This window comes from Salvelinus namaycush, chromosome 40 (assembly GCF_016432855.1).
Source record: "Salvelinus namaycush isolate Seneca chromosome 40, SaNama_1.0, whole genome shotgun sequence".
Taxonomy (NCBI): domain Eukaryota; kingdom Metazoa; phylum Chordata; class Actinopteri; order Salmoniformes; family Salmonidae; genus Salvelinus; species Salvelinus namaycush.
This window is the reverse complement of record NC_052346.1, coordinates 15948913-15964402: the sequence shown is the minus strand read 5'-3', so window position 1 is coordinate 15964402 and position 15490 is coordinate 15948913. Positions and strand designations below refer to the sequence as shown.

General features: G+C 42.4%; 1 protein-coding gene across 1 annotated transcript; it reads right to left on the bottom strand.

The window, feature by feature from the left end:
* Positions 1-1002: 1002 nt before the first annotated feature.
* LOC120033130 (paraspeckle component 1-like) lies at positions 1003-14905 on the bottom strand. The gene is made up of 9 exons (XM_038979394.1): positions 14365-14905; positions 13731-14032; positions 13518-13613; positions 13118-13314; positions 11722-11806; positions 11527-11632; positions 5205-5262; positions 2475-2629; positions 1003-1869 (listed from the first exon to the last, which is right to left on the bottom strand). Exons 1-9 carry the CDS (start codon positions 14782-14784, stop codon positions 1633-1635), a joined length of 1656 nt encoding a protein of 551 aa, XP_038835322.1. The 5' UTR covers positions 14785-14905; the 3' UTR covers positions 1003-1632.
* Positions 14906-15490: the final 585 nt, after the last annotated feature.

Below are 15490 nucleotides of genomic sequence, written 5' to 3'. Positions count from 1 at the left end.
GCAGGCACAGAGCCCTGACATCAACCCCATCGAACCCTTTTGGGATGAATTGGAACGCCGACTGCGAGCCAGGCCTAATCGCCCAATATCAGTGCCCGACCTCACTAATGCTCGTGGCTGAATGGATGCAAGTCTCCGCAGCAATGTTCCAACATCTAGTGGAAAGCCTTCCCAGAAGCTGTTATAGCAGCAAAGGGGGACCAACTCCATATTAATGCCCATGATTTTGGAATGAGATGTTCGATGAGGTGTCCACATACTGCCATGTAGTGTAGTTACGGCGCCACTTGAATATACTTACCTGGAATATAATGGAAATGTTACACATTGAAGATCAAACACTTTCATCACACATGCTTGCACACAACACTCCCTCAAGACAAGCACATGATTTTACTATGTTACTACACACACGGCAACACAAATTCTCTCGCTCTTGAGTAGAGGTAAGTGCACGAGTATGGGATATTCAAATGTCATGTTAAATTAACATAACACAAGACAATATTACAAAAGTTTGTCTATAATGTTGAGTTAATTAAAATACAAGAAACTTTAAATATACGGAAAAAGAATGAGAAATGACTAACAAAATGTAGAGTAGCCTATTGGTTCAAATTAAACTCTAGTGTATTGATCAGAATATCCGATATAGGTATTTTGCCTGGTTGAGGATCAATTACACCCAATAGTGATGTCCCGATACCAGTATCACGATACTACGATATCAGATTTTCCTTGGCAAAAAAAGAAAACACGAAGCAGGCTAAACTCTATGGTCTTTTAAAATCTAGCTTTGCAAAATATTGTGTGCTATAGCTTGCAAATAAACAAATGTGACTCTGGGTGACAACACAAGGCTGTGTATGTTTTACACGGACATCATTTTGGCTCTGCTCTGAAAAATTAAAAGGTTCATAATATTTGAAACAAGGATGAAGGTGAGAAAATCCCAAAATATCTAAAAAGGCAAGAGAGAGAGGGGCTACAAAATAGTTTTTTTTTTTTTTTTTTTTTTACTTCAATCAACTTAGTATTCACAAAATGGCATTTCACAGTTTTATTGCAGTTAGCCAAACAAACTACTACAGGATGCACTGTACCTGAAATACATTCCATGGATGGGAGGAAATCAAAGCAAGCTAACCATTGCAGAGGCAATGCAGGTCTTCACTTATTGTTACTAGGTACTACTGAAAACAACAATAACAGGAGGATAGGATACTGATAGCAAAAAGCAAGATACAACATCATACAGAAGTTTATAAGCCATCTACAGACCTGCCTACATCAAGATACATCACAGTTAATATTGGCCTAAACCTTACCTACAGACCTGACTACATCAAGATACATCGCAGTTGATATTGGCCTTTGGCGGCCAACATTGAAGATTTGTGTTTTTGCGTCAACATTGGGCCTGGCTTTTGATATAAAACAAGTATTTTTTTTCAACATTTGGGACACATGAAGAAGCTGAGGGAAATAATCAGCCCAAATTAAAAGAACAAAAACAAACATTTGACGAGAAAATAAATCAGTTATTTTACATAATGAGAAAGGAAAAGCAAGAGATCCAAATATTGAGCCTTGGGTTACACCGTTGAAAAAAACGTAAACATAATAACACAATCAGTATCTGCGACGTTTGTTGTTAGGCCCTTCATAGTTTCCCACAACAGGGATTCCCCTCCCGAAGCTTGCTGGCCCCCCCACTGCAGGCCCAGGCCCTGCCCCCATAAGCCCTGCCCCCATTAGCCCTGCTCCCACTGCCTGTTGCTGCTGAGGGGACTCGACACCTGGACGGACTATCATGGGGGACGAACCAATCTGATTAGGAGCCACCTGGGGGAACCTATCGGTGCGCAGCTACAGTATAAAGGGGTAGGGTTGGTGGAGATATTATGAGCAGTCCAGATGCAGAAGAATCAGATGGGAGGGATATTCAATAACAATGTTCGTTTTGGCGAGGCAATGAGAAGGCGTTCCGAACGTCAAAGTAGGCAAGCAGAGGAGTTCCGGGCAGAGTCAGAAGAGGGAGAGAGGAATCAATCCATTAGTTATGGGTGCAGAGCTGATATAAGCTATGAGAATCCCTTTCCTAACCCGCACTAACCTCATGATGTGAACAGTGAAGTCAGGGGAGTAAATGTTATTATTAACCTCAATTTGCTAATCACCACCACGAGATACTATGATATCATGATTAAAGATATCGCAATGGTAAGGGAAAAGATGCCAGAAAAGACCAGCTGGACGAGATATCTGTACCATCAACTTTTAAAATCAAAGTCACTGGCAAAACACCTTGGAATGTAATATCCATAAGCAGCATCTAAATAGCCTCTGGCATCTCCTCTCACCACTGGTTAAAACCTGAAAACAATACACTGCAGTACCAAGGGTTGAGCAGGTTAAGGAGAGCAAGTTATTGAGAGGTTAAGAGTAAGCGCCCATCTTAGCGCATACATTACCATGGCTCCATTGTCTGGCATCATGTTTGGTGCGCCCATGTTTGGAGTTCCCTCGGGGCCCATGGCTCCGGCCCTTCCGCTTATGCCTATGCCCATCATTTGAGGGGGTCCCTGGTTTACACTGGCCCCAGCAACAGAGGCGGGGTTAAACCCATCTACACGCAAAACAACGTAGCATCGTTTGGTCACACTGGAAGTAAACCCCACCCATCACACCCCGTGTGCACTGTTTGTTGTTGTAGAGTGGTGTAAAAATCTCTCAGGGCTGACAGAGCTAGCTAACGTTGGTTGTTGGTCACACAAGCAATGCCAATTATGTAGGTGTCAAAAGTTTCATTTTCCTAGTTCGATAGGAAAAATAAGTCAAAAATATTGAGCCCGGTGGTAAACAATTGAAAACATATCAAATTTTGTTAGTCTGTGGTGAGATATCCATATCGATATGCACACTGAACAAAAATATAAACGCAACATGTAAAATGTTGGTCCCATGTTACATGAGCTGGGGGCCTAATACATTTTTCAATTGACTGATTTTTTTCTATGAACTGTAACTCAGTTAAATATTTGAAATTGTTGCATGTTACATAATTTTTTTAAACATTTTTTTTGTTTAGTATATATATATATAAAAAATACTGTTTTAAAAACATACATAATTTGTTAACGATTTCATATGGCAGGTTAACAGTCTACAGCACCTGTAATCATTAGGCTATGCCTTAAAATTGGTCAAGTTGAATTAATATATAGCCGAACAACCAAAAACCAACGTTAGCAGATAGATGCCTACAACAGACTATTTACAGGTCATTGGGAACAGGAGCAGTGTATCATACCATTCAATCAACAGAGTAAGAGTTCCATTACAGTAAAATAGCAATGTGGGACAAGCTGTGAGAGACCCTCAGATAGTCTGGTTGAATTTCCGATTTCAGGCGAAAGAACGCCATCACCCAGTTCTGCTTCTAGGTTATAAACCGTGACTGCACATCACCATTGCCAGATATTCAACCCCGGACCCAAACCCCATTCACAGCATTCATAGCCATACGATACAGGTCTTTAAAAGCATCAGTAGGATGACAAGTCATTTAATAAAATTTTTACATTTAAAACATTTAAAAAGATAGAAAATGTTGCATCATCTGCTAATGGAAACGCGAGTAGAGTTCATTAGTCTTTCTAGATACTAAATGAGACAGAGCTGTATTAGTTATGAATTGACCCCACCCACCCACCCACACTGCTAGAAATGAACAAATGATCAACTTTTCCTAGATGGTATATGTACACAGAAATGATACTGCAAACCCCCCCCCCCCCCCCCCAAAAAAGAATAATTCACCATCTCATTGAACAACGCACGCCATTATGTTTGTAAGTAGTAAACATACACACACATAAAATGTAAATACAAACAAAGGGATAGGTTTATTCTAAACTTGTAGATAAGAACATTTACCAAGTGTTGGGATTGGTGGCTACTGCTGATACAAAATGTTTGCTAAAACCCCTCAAGCTAGAAATGTTTGTTCGGGTTGGGCCTCATCTAGTTTGAATCCGGTAACCTTCCACATGTGTGGCACGATAAATAAGTAGGTTTGTAGAAAGCGCAAAAGTGAAGTTACATAAAACATTCAGAATTAAAGAAAACAATGGTTTCCTTCAACCAGTTGACTAAACAACAAATGACCTGATAACAAAAAGATCATAAGTAGTGAAGTCATCATGTAAAATTCACACTAAAAAAGGAAGACATGACTTTCTACGAATTGATGTACTCAGTTTCTCCACACAAATCAGGGGTAAAAACAAAAGAAATCCCATGACTGAAATTTAAGTCACTCAGATCGACTGCAAAACTCCTTTTTCATGAAAACAAAAGGCATGGCCATCATTACTTGTCAGGAAAGAGGATAATTTTGTACATGTATTAAAACTGAGTTATACCATTTAGGCATAAAAATATATATATCAAAAAATTCCATGATGGAAATCGTTTGCAGTATTGGATAACTTTAACCCCTCCACGATTATTTCAGTCTCACAATCCACCAAAACACACTTACACCCTAGTCACTCTCACTCACATATCTAATCAGACGGAAATCGTTTGCAGTGATGGACAACTTTAACCCCTCCACGATTATTTCAGTCTCACAATCCCCCAAAACACACTTACACCCTAGTCACTCGCACTCACATATCTAATCAGTGACACAAAAACATAATTAGCATGTTCTCGGACTACGCCACATGAGCATATTTCCCCCAGTAGTATTAGTACTTCAGTACACAGTATGTAGGTGATGTGCAGCCCCGGGTTACATCCATGAAGTGGTGAAGGAGCCACCATGAGCCTCACACAGCCCATCCCGTTCAGAGCCTCACAATATATCCCTAGCCCTGCTCCTAGCCCTTTAATGTCTGCCGACCTGAAGGAACTAGCCAGGTGCACACAATATGGCGGTGGCGCCACCTAGCCTTCTTAGGGGGAACTTCTGCCTTATGGCTAGGGCGGCAAAACTCCAGTAACTTTCCCCAAATTCCCAGGCTTTCCAGGAATCCCAGACCCTGGGAATTGAGAAAGTTACCAGAGTTTCACAAACGTAGCCATATGGCCAACACCTTCCCAGTTCCTTTAGATCTGTAGACACCGAAAGGGGGAGGGGGTAGTTTATGGTTGTTCATGGACCAGTCAGTGCTGAGTCATCGTTATGACCCTACCTCCCATATTAATGGCTCCACGAGGGCCCAGTTCACCCATTCTCATTTCCTGTTCTCTCTGGAAGAAGTGAAGAAGAGTGGTGCACCCGTAAACCTTATGGACAATAACTACCAGGACCATTAGGACATGTGTAGGATGATTCCTCACACATCACAACACTCACACAGATATATAAGTAACAGCCAGGGAATAAGGTTAATAATGTTCTCCCAACTGTGATAGAAAAAGTCCCTGAAGAAGGAGTTAAAAGCTGTGTGTGGAATGATACTGTATTGGATGTGCAAGAACTTAGTGAGAGGAGTACATACAGAATGAACATCTGAGTTCCTAGGTATGCTTAACAAGTTACTCGAAAATCCATACAGGACACATAAGGTCCATCTAAAAAGGTCAATATTGGTCTGTATGTGATGAGTATATAACTTAATATGGGACAAGCCAAAACATAACATGGATTTAGTCCAAAGTTGATCAAACACTGAAGTGACCTTGTTGTGGTAATTTCAGCCTAATAGAGGAATAAGGGTTACTGATAAATATGCAAGAGAAAAGATAGAAAAGTAGATAAATCCCCTCCACACATTGATGTTCAGACAACCTAAACATTAGTACACACAAATATATATGTACTCTACACAAACCCACAAATGAAGCTGTACAAAGCACACACATTATCAACACTGACATCCCCTCACAAAAAATATCTTATCACAAAGGACATGCAATAAACATGCCCCCACTCGCTCTCTCACACACACCACACACACGTAAGTACACATCATCACTCATCCCCCCCCCCCACACACTCTCACAGACACAAATAATATGCAAGTACACTCAACATCCTCCCAACTCGCTCACTCACACCATCATACAAATATGATACACATACAGTCTAGTCCTGTGTGCTACGTTATATTGTGAAAGTCAGAAGAGTTACAGATAGAAAAGCATTGTTTAGAACAGACATGCATTTCTACCAGCAACATTCTAAACAATGCAGAACCACAGAATACACCTCCTAGTCCAAAATGTCTTAAGATATACATTGTAAAATCTGAGTTTCCTGTGAATTTTAAACTGGCCAGCTAAAACAAACATGGGTAAACATGGGTAAATAGTACATATATTATATATTCCATATTAATATACTAGATTTCAAATCATGTACATTTAAATAGTTAATGAGGGATGGACACTAAAAATCCTTCACCAGCTGCATTCACTCATCTTTTGCAGGACAAATTGTGTTCTAGTTAAGTAGTTACAGCTCCACCTGAATATACTTACCTGGAATACAATGCAAATGTTCCACATTGAAGATCGAACACTTCCATCACACATGCTTGCACACAACACTCCCTCAAGACAAGCACATGAAGTAGTTTAAGTACACACACACACACACACACACACACACACACACACACACACACACACACACACACACACACACACACACACACACACACACACACACACACACACACACACACACACACACGTCTCTGTTGAGTACAGAGGTAAGTGCAGTTTGGGACATTAAAATGTCATGTTAATTAACATGACACGTGACAGTATTACAAAAGTTTGTCATCTATAATGTTGAGTTAATTAAATGCAAGAAACCTTAAAATAAAAATAACTGTTAAACGAGAAACAAAACAAAATGTACAGTATTTGTTGGAATGAAATCTTGAGTATTGATCAGAATATATGATATAGGTCTTTTGCCTGGAACAATTTCCGCACAAATGTTTATGGATAAATACTCCCTAAACATTTGTATTTTATTTTTTTATCTTAAAAAGTAACTAGAAGGTAATTATCAATTAACAAAAAATTGTGGGACTTGCTTTAGGTCTTTGAAAGTATTTTTGTGGTAGTTGAAGAAATGTAAAACATTTAACTTAAGTGAAGAATTATAGCCAAAGTTAAATGTTAAAATATCTAGTCTGATAAGCCCATACTACCAAAGCCCATACTATGATAGACAACTATAAAAACCGTATTACTTTGGCGTGTGGGGGAGTTCGATCACATATTTCATCACAAATACAGTAAATACACTCAGACTACAACACTTTTACTCATAAGGAATTAGAAACGTTTTAGGCTATAAATTAGGGGTGATGAATATGTTACACCTAGTGGTGGAAGTTTAGAAGTTTGTTAGTGTTGAAAATTTGAGTCTGGTGTAGTAGAGGGCGTGACTGATTTATAAATAGTAATAGTAGCCTTCAGTGGGAGACTAGGTAGTAGTAAGTAGCCCAGAAGTACTAGTAGCAGTAGTCTACGTTGCAGTAGTGACTGTTTTAGATAGGTAGGCCATGTGTTAGCTAGAGTAAGTGTTATAATTTGATATTGCTGTTCTGATTTCAGATTTGAAAAGCAGACTAAAGATTTCATACACTAACTTTTTATAAAAGTAGTCAAAAGTTTGTAAAAGTGAAGAGATAGTAGTTGATGCGGTTCCTAAAACAGCTGTATAGTTTGATTGTTAGAAGATAATTCCATTCCCGATTTGAATAGCAGAGAAGACCAATATTTCATGTCCTCTAAGTTTTGTCTAAATTGCTGGGAAAGTGGTCAAAGTAGCTGATGTGTAAAAAGTCACATTGTTATCCAAAGTTTTTAAGGACAAAAAGTTAAATAATTTAAAAAGTATATATGCAGGGCCTCCCGAGTGGCGCAGCGGTCTAAGGCACTACATCGTAGTGCTAGAGGTGTCACTACAGACCCAGGTTCGATCCCGGGCTGTATCACATAACCGGCCGTGATCGGGAATCCCATAGGGCGGCGCACAATTGGCCCAGCAACGTCCGGGTTAGGGGGAGTGTTTGACAGGGGGAGCTTCATTTGGCTCATCGCGCTCTAGCGACTCCTTGTGGTGGGCTGGGCGCCTGCAGGCTGACTGTGGTCGTCAGGTGAACGGTGTTTCCTCCAACACATTGGTGCGCCTGGCTTCCGGGTTAAGCTGGCGGGTGTTAAAAAGCGCGGTTTGGCAGGTAATGTTTCAGAGGACGCATGACTCGACCTTCGCCTCCAGAGCCCGTTGGGGATTTGCGATGAGACAAGATTGAAATTGGTGTTTGTTTTTTTTGGTTTAAATTGGCATATATGCTATGAAAAAAACAGTATGCAAGCAACTTAATCCAGACCAGTCTACACATTTTAAAGTTTGAATGGTACTTCTATCTGAAACGGTGTTAGAGGAGTAGCATGCTACATAATAACCATAAGTCTGTTTTTTTTAACAATATTTAAAGTGAGGACTTTTGCTAGTGCCACTAATAGTAGGCCTACATATACTGTACTGTAATCCTGTGTATGTTTTACACGAACACAACTTTGGCACTCTGGATGACGGGACACATTGATTACAAAGTGGTGCCCAATTGATAGATCTTTAAAAGTTATATTATTGCCAGACACTTCTGCCTTCTAAGTTGTAGTTCAGCTTTGTCTTATGGACTTCTATTCAACCACCCCTTTTGGTTTTCATTCCTCGGTCGATTGCGCAGTAAGTTGGGGGATGGAGCATCATTAATTTTTTAAAACTTGCACTCATCTTTTCCTACTAGCACTGACATTGCTGATCACTACTTTAATTGAGGAAAAATGTACTTACTACGACCGATATGTGGTTGTCTCACCTAGCTTTCTTACGATGAATGCACTAAGTCGCTCTGGAAGAGAGCGTCTGCTAAATTACTAAAATGTAAAAGGAGGGAGACAAAAAGTGTGTTAGGTATACGTGTTGTTTGTAAATGCGTGTGAGGCTTGCGAGCATGTTCTAAGATTGCCGCCAGTCTAACATTCCCCCCAAGACTAATGGTAAAGGGTAACGACAATAGATCTATGTTAATCCTTGTGCGGGTTGTTTTGGGTTAAGCTGTAGGAGTTGTAACTGTTGCATAGGAGCAAGAGTTCATGCTAAGAGTAGTGTAAGGGTGGCTGTAACAGCAGAGGGAGCTTTGTACGATATTTCCAGCCGGTCCTCTTTCTCTACGGCCTCTCAACACACAATAGAAACAGAGAAGAAAAGTTATTATGCAGCAACATCATAAGACACATCACATCCACAGGCATGCAGTAATACAGGTGCACTAAGGGCTAGGTAGGTAAACGCATGTTTCCTGAGAACGTCAGTATGTTTCCCAACCCATGATCACAGAGTTGCAATGATGAAAAAGTTGACTGGAGACTATTGAAGTATTGAAAATTGGGACCAAGACGTAGGCCTTAAAATGAAAGACATTAAAATCCACCTAAAAAAAAGCTGATGACAGATTCCTCAACTCTTTGCCTGTGTTTTTGTCAAGTGATTAGATAAAGTGAAGATACCAAAGGACACAGCATTTGCACAGTGGCCATTTCTAGACATGCCGTTAAAATTTTAACAGATTAACATTCAAGTTACCCTATCGCCTTCATGGAAAACCTTAGAACTATTCTGAGGACTCTCTCTGGAAGTGAAGTTACTCTCATCTGGAACACACTCAAGCATCACAAATGAGCAGTGGTGAAAGTGTCTGTCAATCATTAGCCTCTCCCCTCTTAACGTTCCGACAAGAACGCCAAGCTGTCGGTTACGGGATCTAGATTACTTCAGACAACTCAGCAGAGATAGAGCAGTATTTTGTTCTAGCAGGTGTCCCTCTCCCATACTACTTTAGTAAAATAGGTGTTGAAAACCCAGGTAAATACAACAGACATTTGAATTGATGATGTACGTATAACGTGGGACAGCTACATGGTGTTTTATGTCACTAGCTGTGAGGCTAGTATTGTGGATACACTGCTTAGAAGGGCTGCTACTGCTGGACATCAGTTTGGTGAGAAAAATACACCCTGAAAACCACAGTAAAACAACGATGAACCAATATGAAAACCCCTCGGCCTTTCTCTTTTGGTTTTAGCTGATCTGAAGACCAGATGGGTGTAAACAAGATGGTGGCCGTCAGCTGCTACCCTAAGCCCATTGGAGGGTTAGGTTGAGCAATCGCTGCACTACTTACACCCATCAGTCCCGTCAGAAGGAGAAAGAATAGCGGCTTGAGGTCAATTTCAGATCAGGTTTGTGTCTTTCAAGCTAAAGTCTTTGGAAGATACCAAAACCAAACCTAGAGCCCTGTTGGTATTGTGACATGCTACTTACATAAGAAATAGCACTAAATAGGTAGTAGGCTACCCTAAACTAGACCAACCCAGATCCATTTATATTAGACTTTCACACACAGGACTACGGTACACTATGTTAATCTGTAGTTACCTAGAAAAGATATGCTCCTATAGTGATATGGGACACTATTTGAAAAGAAAAAGACAGCATTCTGGGATGCTTTAGGAATGGGTAGTCAAAATTATTTTACTATTCAAATAATATCATCACTTATATTTTCCAGATAGTCGATGCACATGCACATGCACATGGCAGAGGTAAACAGCGGAGATACTGCGTTTACGGTAGTTTGGCTAACAGCAACAACGAAAGAGAAGTCTGATTTTCGCTGTGATAGAACTGATTCTGCTACAAAAAAGGTTCTGGTGAGTGTTTTGCATTGATCTGTGTCAGGTATTGTGGAAACTCTGTCAAGGGAGTGCCTGTAATTGCTATTTGAAGTGGGGAAAATGGCTTCCCGAGTCGGGCAGCCTGGAGGGCTAAATACCCAGCAGTAGATCAACACACCGCTATAGAAACTACATTCAAAGGTTTGTTGTTTAATTCAATTAAGAATTTCAAATATCCTGGTATTTCTTTGTAGATAAAAATGTCACAAGGATGACGTAATATAGACAAAGCTTTTTCATCGTTAAAATAGGTCTAAATAAATAAATAAATATCTTTAAAAAATAACACTCAAGTAATTGAATACTAACATTCGGTCGGATATCCGGGTATTTAATTAACCGTGCCCATCCCTAGTATGCTTGATCATCATCAGTGTGACGTAGAGCGGTAGGACTGTTAGGCATCTTTTCTCAGCACCCAACATGATCGATGGACCCGAAAAATCCCTATCCCTATCATATCTGGGAATGTTCTCAAAATCCCCATATAAAACGCAGACCCTCAGCAGAATCATGTGAATGAAAGTGTGTGAACACTGCTTCTCTGAAATGAACAACATTTTTAAAAAAGTGTGATAGTTTGTGTATTCAAAAACCTAGAAATGAGTGATACTGACTGTACTGATGTGAAGGTCTATGTTGGCTGTGTGTGTGTTCTCCAAGTGTACTCACACTCTTCATGAAGTTAGGCGTGAACCGGTCTGACCTTTGTGTGTGCATGTTTGTGTATCTGTCCGGTAAACTCACGGTGTCCGCATAGTTTGGCTTGAAGCCGTCCGGTTGGCGTCTCATCTCTTCCTGCTCTCGATGGCGCTGCATCATCTCCTCCTCCTGCCTACGCCTCTCCTCATGTCTACAAACAGGAGAGAACGTTTAACACACACACTTCTGACTCTCCTCGTGATGAGTAGAAAATAGAGTGGGAGGTACACACACACGTACCTCATCTCTATATTCTTGCGTTTCTGCAGCTCCTGGTTGCGAAGCTCCTCCAGACGTCTCAGCTCCTCTTGACGCCTCATCAGGTCTGAGAAAGAGAAGATGAGAGAGAAATATGGGTTGGCTTGGTATTACATCAGGTCTGAGAGAAAGGGGTTGGCTTGGTATTACATCAGGTCTGAGAGGAGGGGTTGGCTTGGTATTACATCAGGTTTGAGAGGGGTTGGCTTGGTAATACATCAGGTCTGAGAGGAGGGGTGGGCTTTGGTATTACATTGGGTCTGAGAGAAAGCGGTTGGATTGGTATTATATTGGGTCTGAGAGGAGGGGTTGGCTTGGTATTACATCAGGTCTGAGAGAAGGGGTTGGCTTGGTATTACATCAGGTCTGAGAGAAAGGGGTTGGATTGGTATTACATCAGGTCTGACAGAAAGGGTTGGCTTGGTATTACATCAGGTCTGAGAGAAAGGGTTTGGCTTGGTATTACATCAGGTCTGAGAGAAAGGGTTTGGCTTGGTATTACATCAGGTCTGAAAGGAGGGGTTGGCTTGGTATTACATCAGGTCTGAGAGGAGGAGTTGGCTTGGTATTACATCAGGTCTGAGAGAAAGGGGTTGGCTTGGTATTACATCAGGTCTGAGAGAAAGGGGTTGGCTTGGTATTACATCAGGTCTGAGAGAAAGGGGTTGGCTTGGTATTACATCAGTCTGAGAGAAAGGGGTTGGCTTGGTATTACATCAGGTCTGAGAGAAAGGGGTTGGCTTGGTATTACATCAGGTCTGAGAGAAGGGGTTGGCTTGGTATTACATCAGGTCTGAGAGAAAGGGGTTGGCTTGGTATTACATCAGGTCTGAGAGAAAGGGGTTGGCTTGGTATTACATCAGGTCTGAGAGAAGGGGTTGGCTTGGTATTACATCAGGTCTGAGAGAAAGGGGTTGGCTTGGCATTACATCAGGTCTAAGAGGGGTTGGCTTGGTATTACATCAGGTCTAAGAGGAGGGGTTGGCTTGGTATTACATCAGGTCTGAGAGAAAGGGGTTGGCTTGGTATTACATCAGGTCTGAGAGGAGGAGTTGTTTGGTATTACATCAGGTCTGAGAGAAAGGGGTTGGCTTGGTATTACATCAGGTCTGAGAGGAGGGGTTGGCTTGGTATTACATCAGGTCTGAGAGAAAGGGGTTGGCTTGGTATTACATCAGGTCTGAGAGAAAGGGGTTGGCTTGGTATTAATGTTTTTTTGTATTCACAGGTGACAGTTTCTGACAACTTGAAGTAGGCCTATGGCTATGTCTGCTAATGTTGAATATGTGCACAACACAAAAGGTAACATGTTAACTTTGTCCTTTAGAAGTGAGCGTCTTCCTCAGTGTGTGTGAGAGGTTCCTCTGAGTGTGTGTACCTTGTCTCATCATCATGAGCTGATGCTCGTGCTTGGCGGCCTCCATCTCTTGCTCCAGCTTCTCCTTGGCCTCTCGGATGTTGCGCTCAACCTGGTCTCTCTGCTGCTTTTCCATCTCGTCCAGGGCCTTCCAGCGGGACGAGTACTCAAACTCAAATGTCCCCGGCTGGGCAAACCGCGGGGGGTGCTCCCTCTCCCTGGAGAGACAGGGAGGAGAGGGGTTAGTGGCTGGATTAAGACCTGCAGGGAGACTATGAGGAAAGTGGAACGGTGCACACACACACACCGACGGGCAAGTGAATAAATCAACAAATTCATACTGGTTATGATAAAGAACTCCCGTTGTCAAGCCTGGTACAGAGAGTTAAACTCCCAATAGGAGATCATGTGTATAACGTACTTGTGGTAGTGTACAGATTTCACCAGCAACTTCTCTGGGAGTCCATCCTCTTCATCCAGCTGCTCGGTGGGTTCCACTATGGCAGGCCGAGGAGACCTGGAGACAACACGGTGAGGTGGGAGTTATCACAAACACTGCTTGGAATTGATTTGGTGGGTTTGGGTTACTTCGTAAACCAGGTAACTAAGTAAATGCAGTCGTTGGTTGTCTTACGTGGTGAGCAGCAGCGCCCCGTCAGCACAGCGATCCAGGGCTTTACGAGCACAAGGTTTGTTGGCAAACTCCACGAAGCCCTTCCCAGTGGGCCTTCCGCGGTCGTCCACCACAACGATAGCCCTTTCGACTGGGCCGAACTCGGAGAAGGCCTCCTCGAGGAGCTCGTTGGAGACCACGGGCGAAAGGTTCCGCACTGTGAGGGCAGAGCCGTGCGTGGCGAAGCGGATCCGGATAGGTCGGTTCCCCAGCACTGTGCCGTCCAACTCTGCCTTGGCAATCTCCGCCAGCGTCCTGGTTTCCTAGAATACCAGGTCAAAGGTTAGGCTCTATTGATAGCAAACTTTCAAACGTTTTTTATGCAGTCTTGATTGATTAATGAGAATTGCCACCTAGATAGTGTTACCATAAAATCTAGTCAAGTATGTTTCAAAGGGACCCAACGTATCAAGTAATGAATGGTTTCGGGTGGGGGAGTAGGCTTAACAACTGGTCAGGCGGACGTAGCTAACTAACTAGTGGAAACAGATGGCTATCGATACTATAGCGGCCTAAGCGCCAACATTCAAAAGGTGCTTCCTTCACCACGGAGTTAGATATTACTGATTAACGTTACTCTAAAACGCAGTCTTACCAGTCGAATGAAGCCGAATCCTCGGTCTCGGTTGATAAACACCTCGTTAGCCTCGCCATACTTGGAAAACAGCTTTTTGAAATCATCCTCCGTGAGGTCTGTCGGGAGGTTACCGATGAACAACCTACATCGCTGCGTGAAGGTTTTCTCCCCGGGTCTCCTGAAACTCTTTATATCCAGCGTCATCTCCTGCGACTCTACGGCTCCACCCTCCCTCTCTGCCGCAGGGCTGGCAGCCGTCGGCGGCGGCTTTGGTGGTGGGGTCTTCCCATCCGCAACATTCGGCCTTCGCTCCATGCCTGAAGAGTCCATGTTGCGCTTTGTGTGCTGCTGCTGATGGTGGTACTGCTGCTGCTGCTGAGGTTTCGGCGACGGTGCGTTGTTTTGAATGTTGACCTGTTTTAGATTTCGGTGAGCCATACTTAGAGCGAAGTAAATCCCTCACAATATATATCCAGTAAGTATAGCTTTGAATGCGCAGAAATATTTCAGAAACGAAGAAATCGTGCCTCCTTACAGTCATCAGCCAGCAAAGTGCGGCTGTAACTCAAAATGGCGATGACTGCGCGCGCACCGTTGACGTGAGTTATTCAACGTGGCTGTGTTTTCCCCCTTGGCCACTAGGTGGTGTACGAAGACTTTTACAAGATCAGGGATGTCGGGAAGTTTTTGCATGGCACAGTGGAATGCTGATGCTGATGTTGGTGTTGCACTTTGTTCAACATGTTCAGACATGTTCAAGGTCAAGGTCATGGGAAGATTCAGTGTGCTGCCGCTGACACTTTACTATCTAAATTATTGATATTCGTAACAACAGCATGTTGGTTCCCGTCCCAAGGCGGGAACACTATACCAGTAGGAGTATTACTCCACTTGGCAGTGGTACTGGTAGGCTCACTATGCTTATTGCTTAAATAATCATTAATGCCATTTAGGCCTGGGGCAGAGCTCATACTCAGTCACTCTGTCTATGGTCCAAAGTTTATGCACACACATCCTATGGGGGTAAAGTGGAGGGAAGGGGTTCATGTGGTGATATAAGGGATGGTTGGTCTCTTTGTGCTAGATGTCTGAGACTGGTCATGTGACAACGATGACTGAGACTGGTCATGTGACAACGATGGCA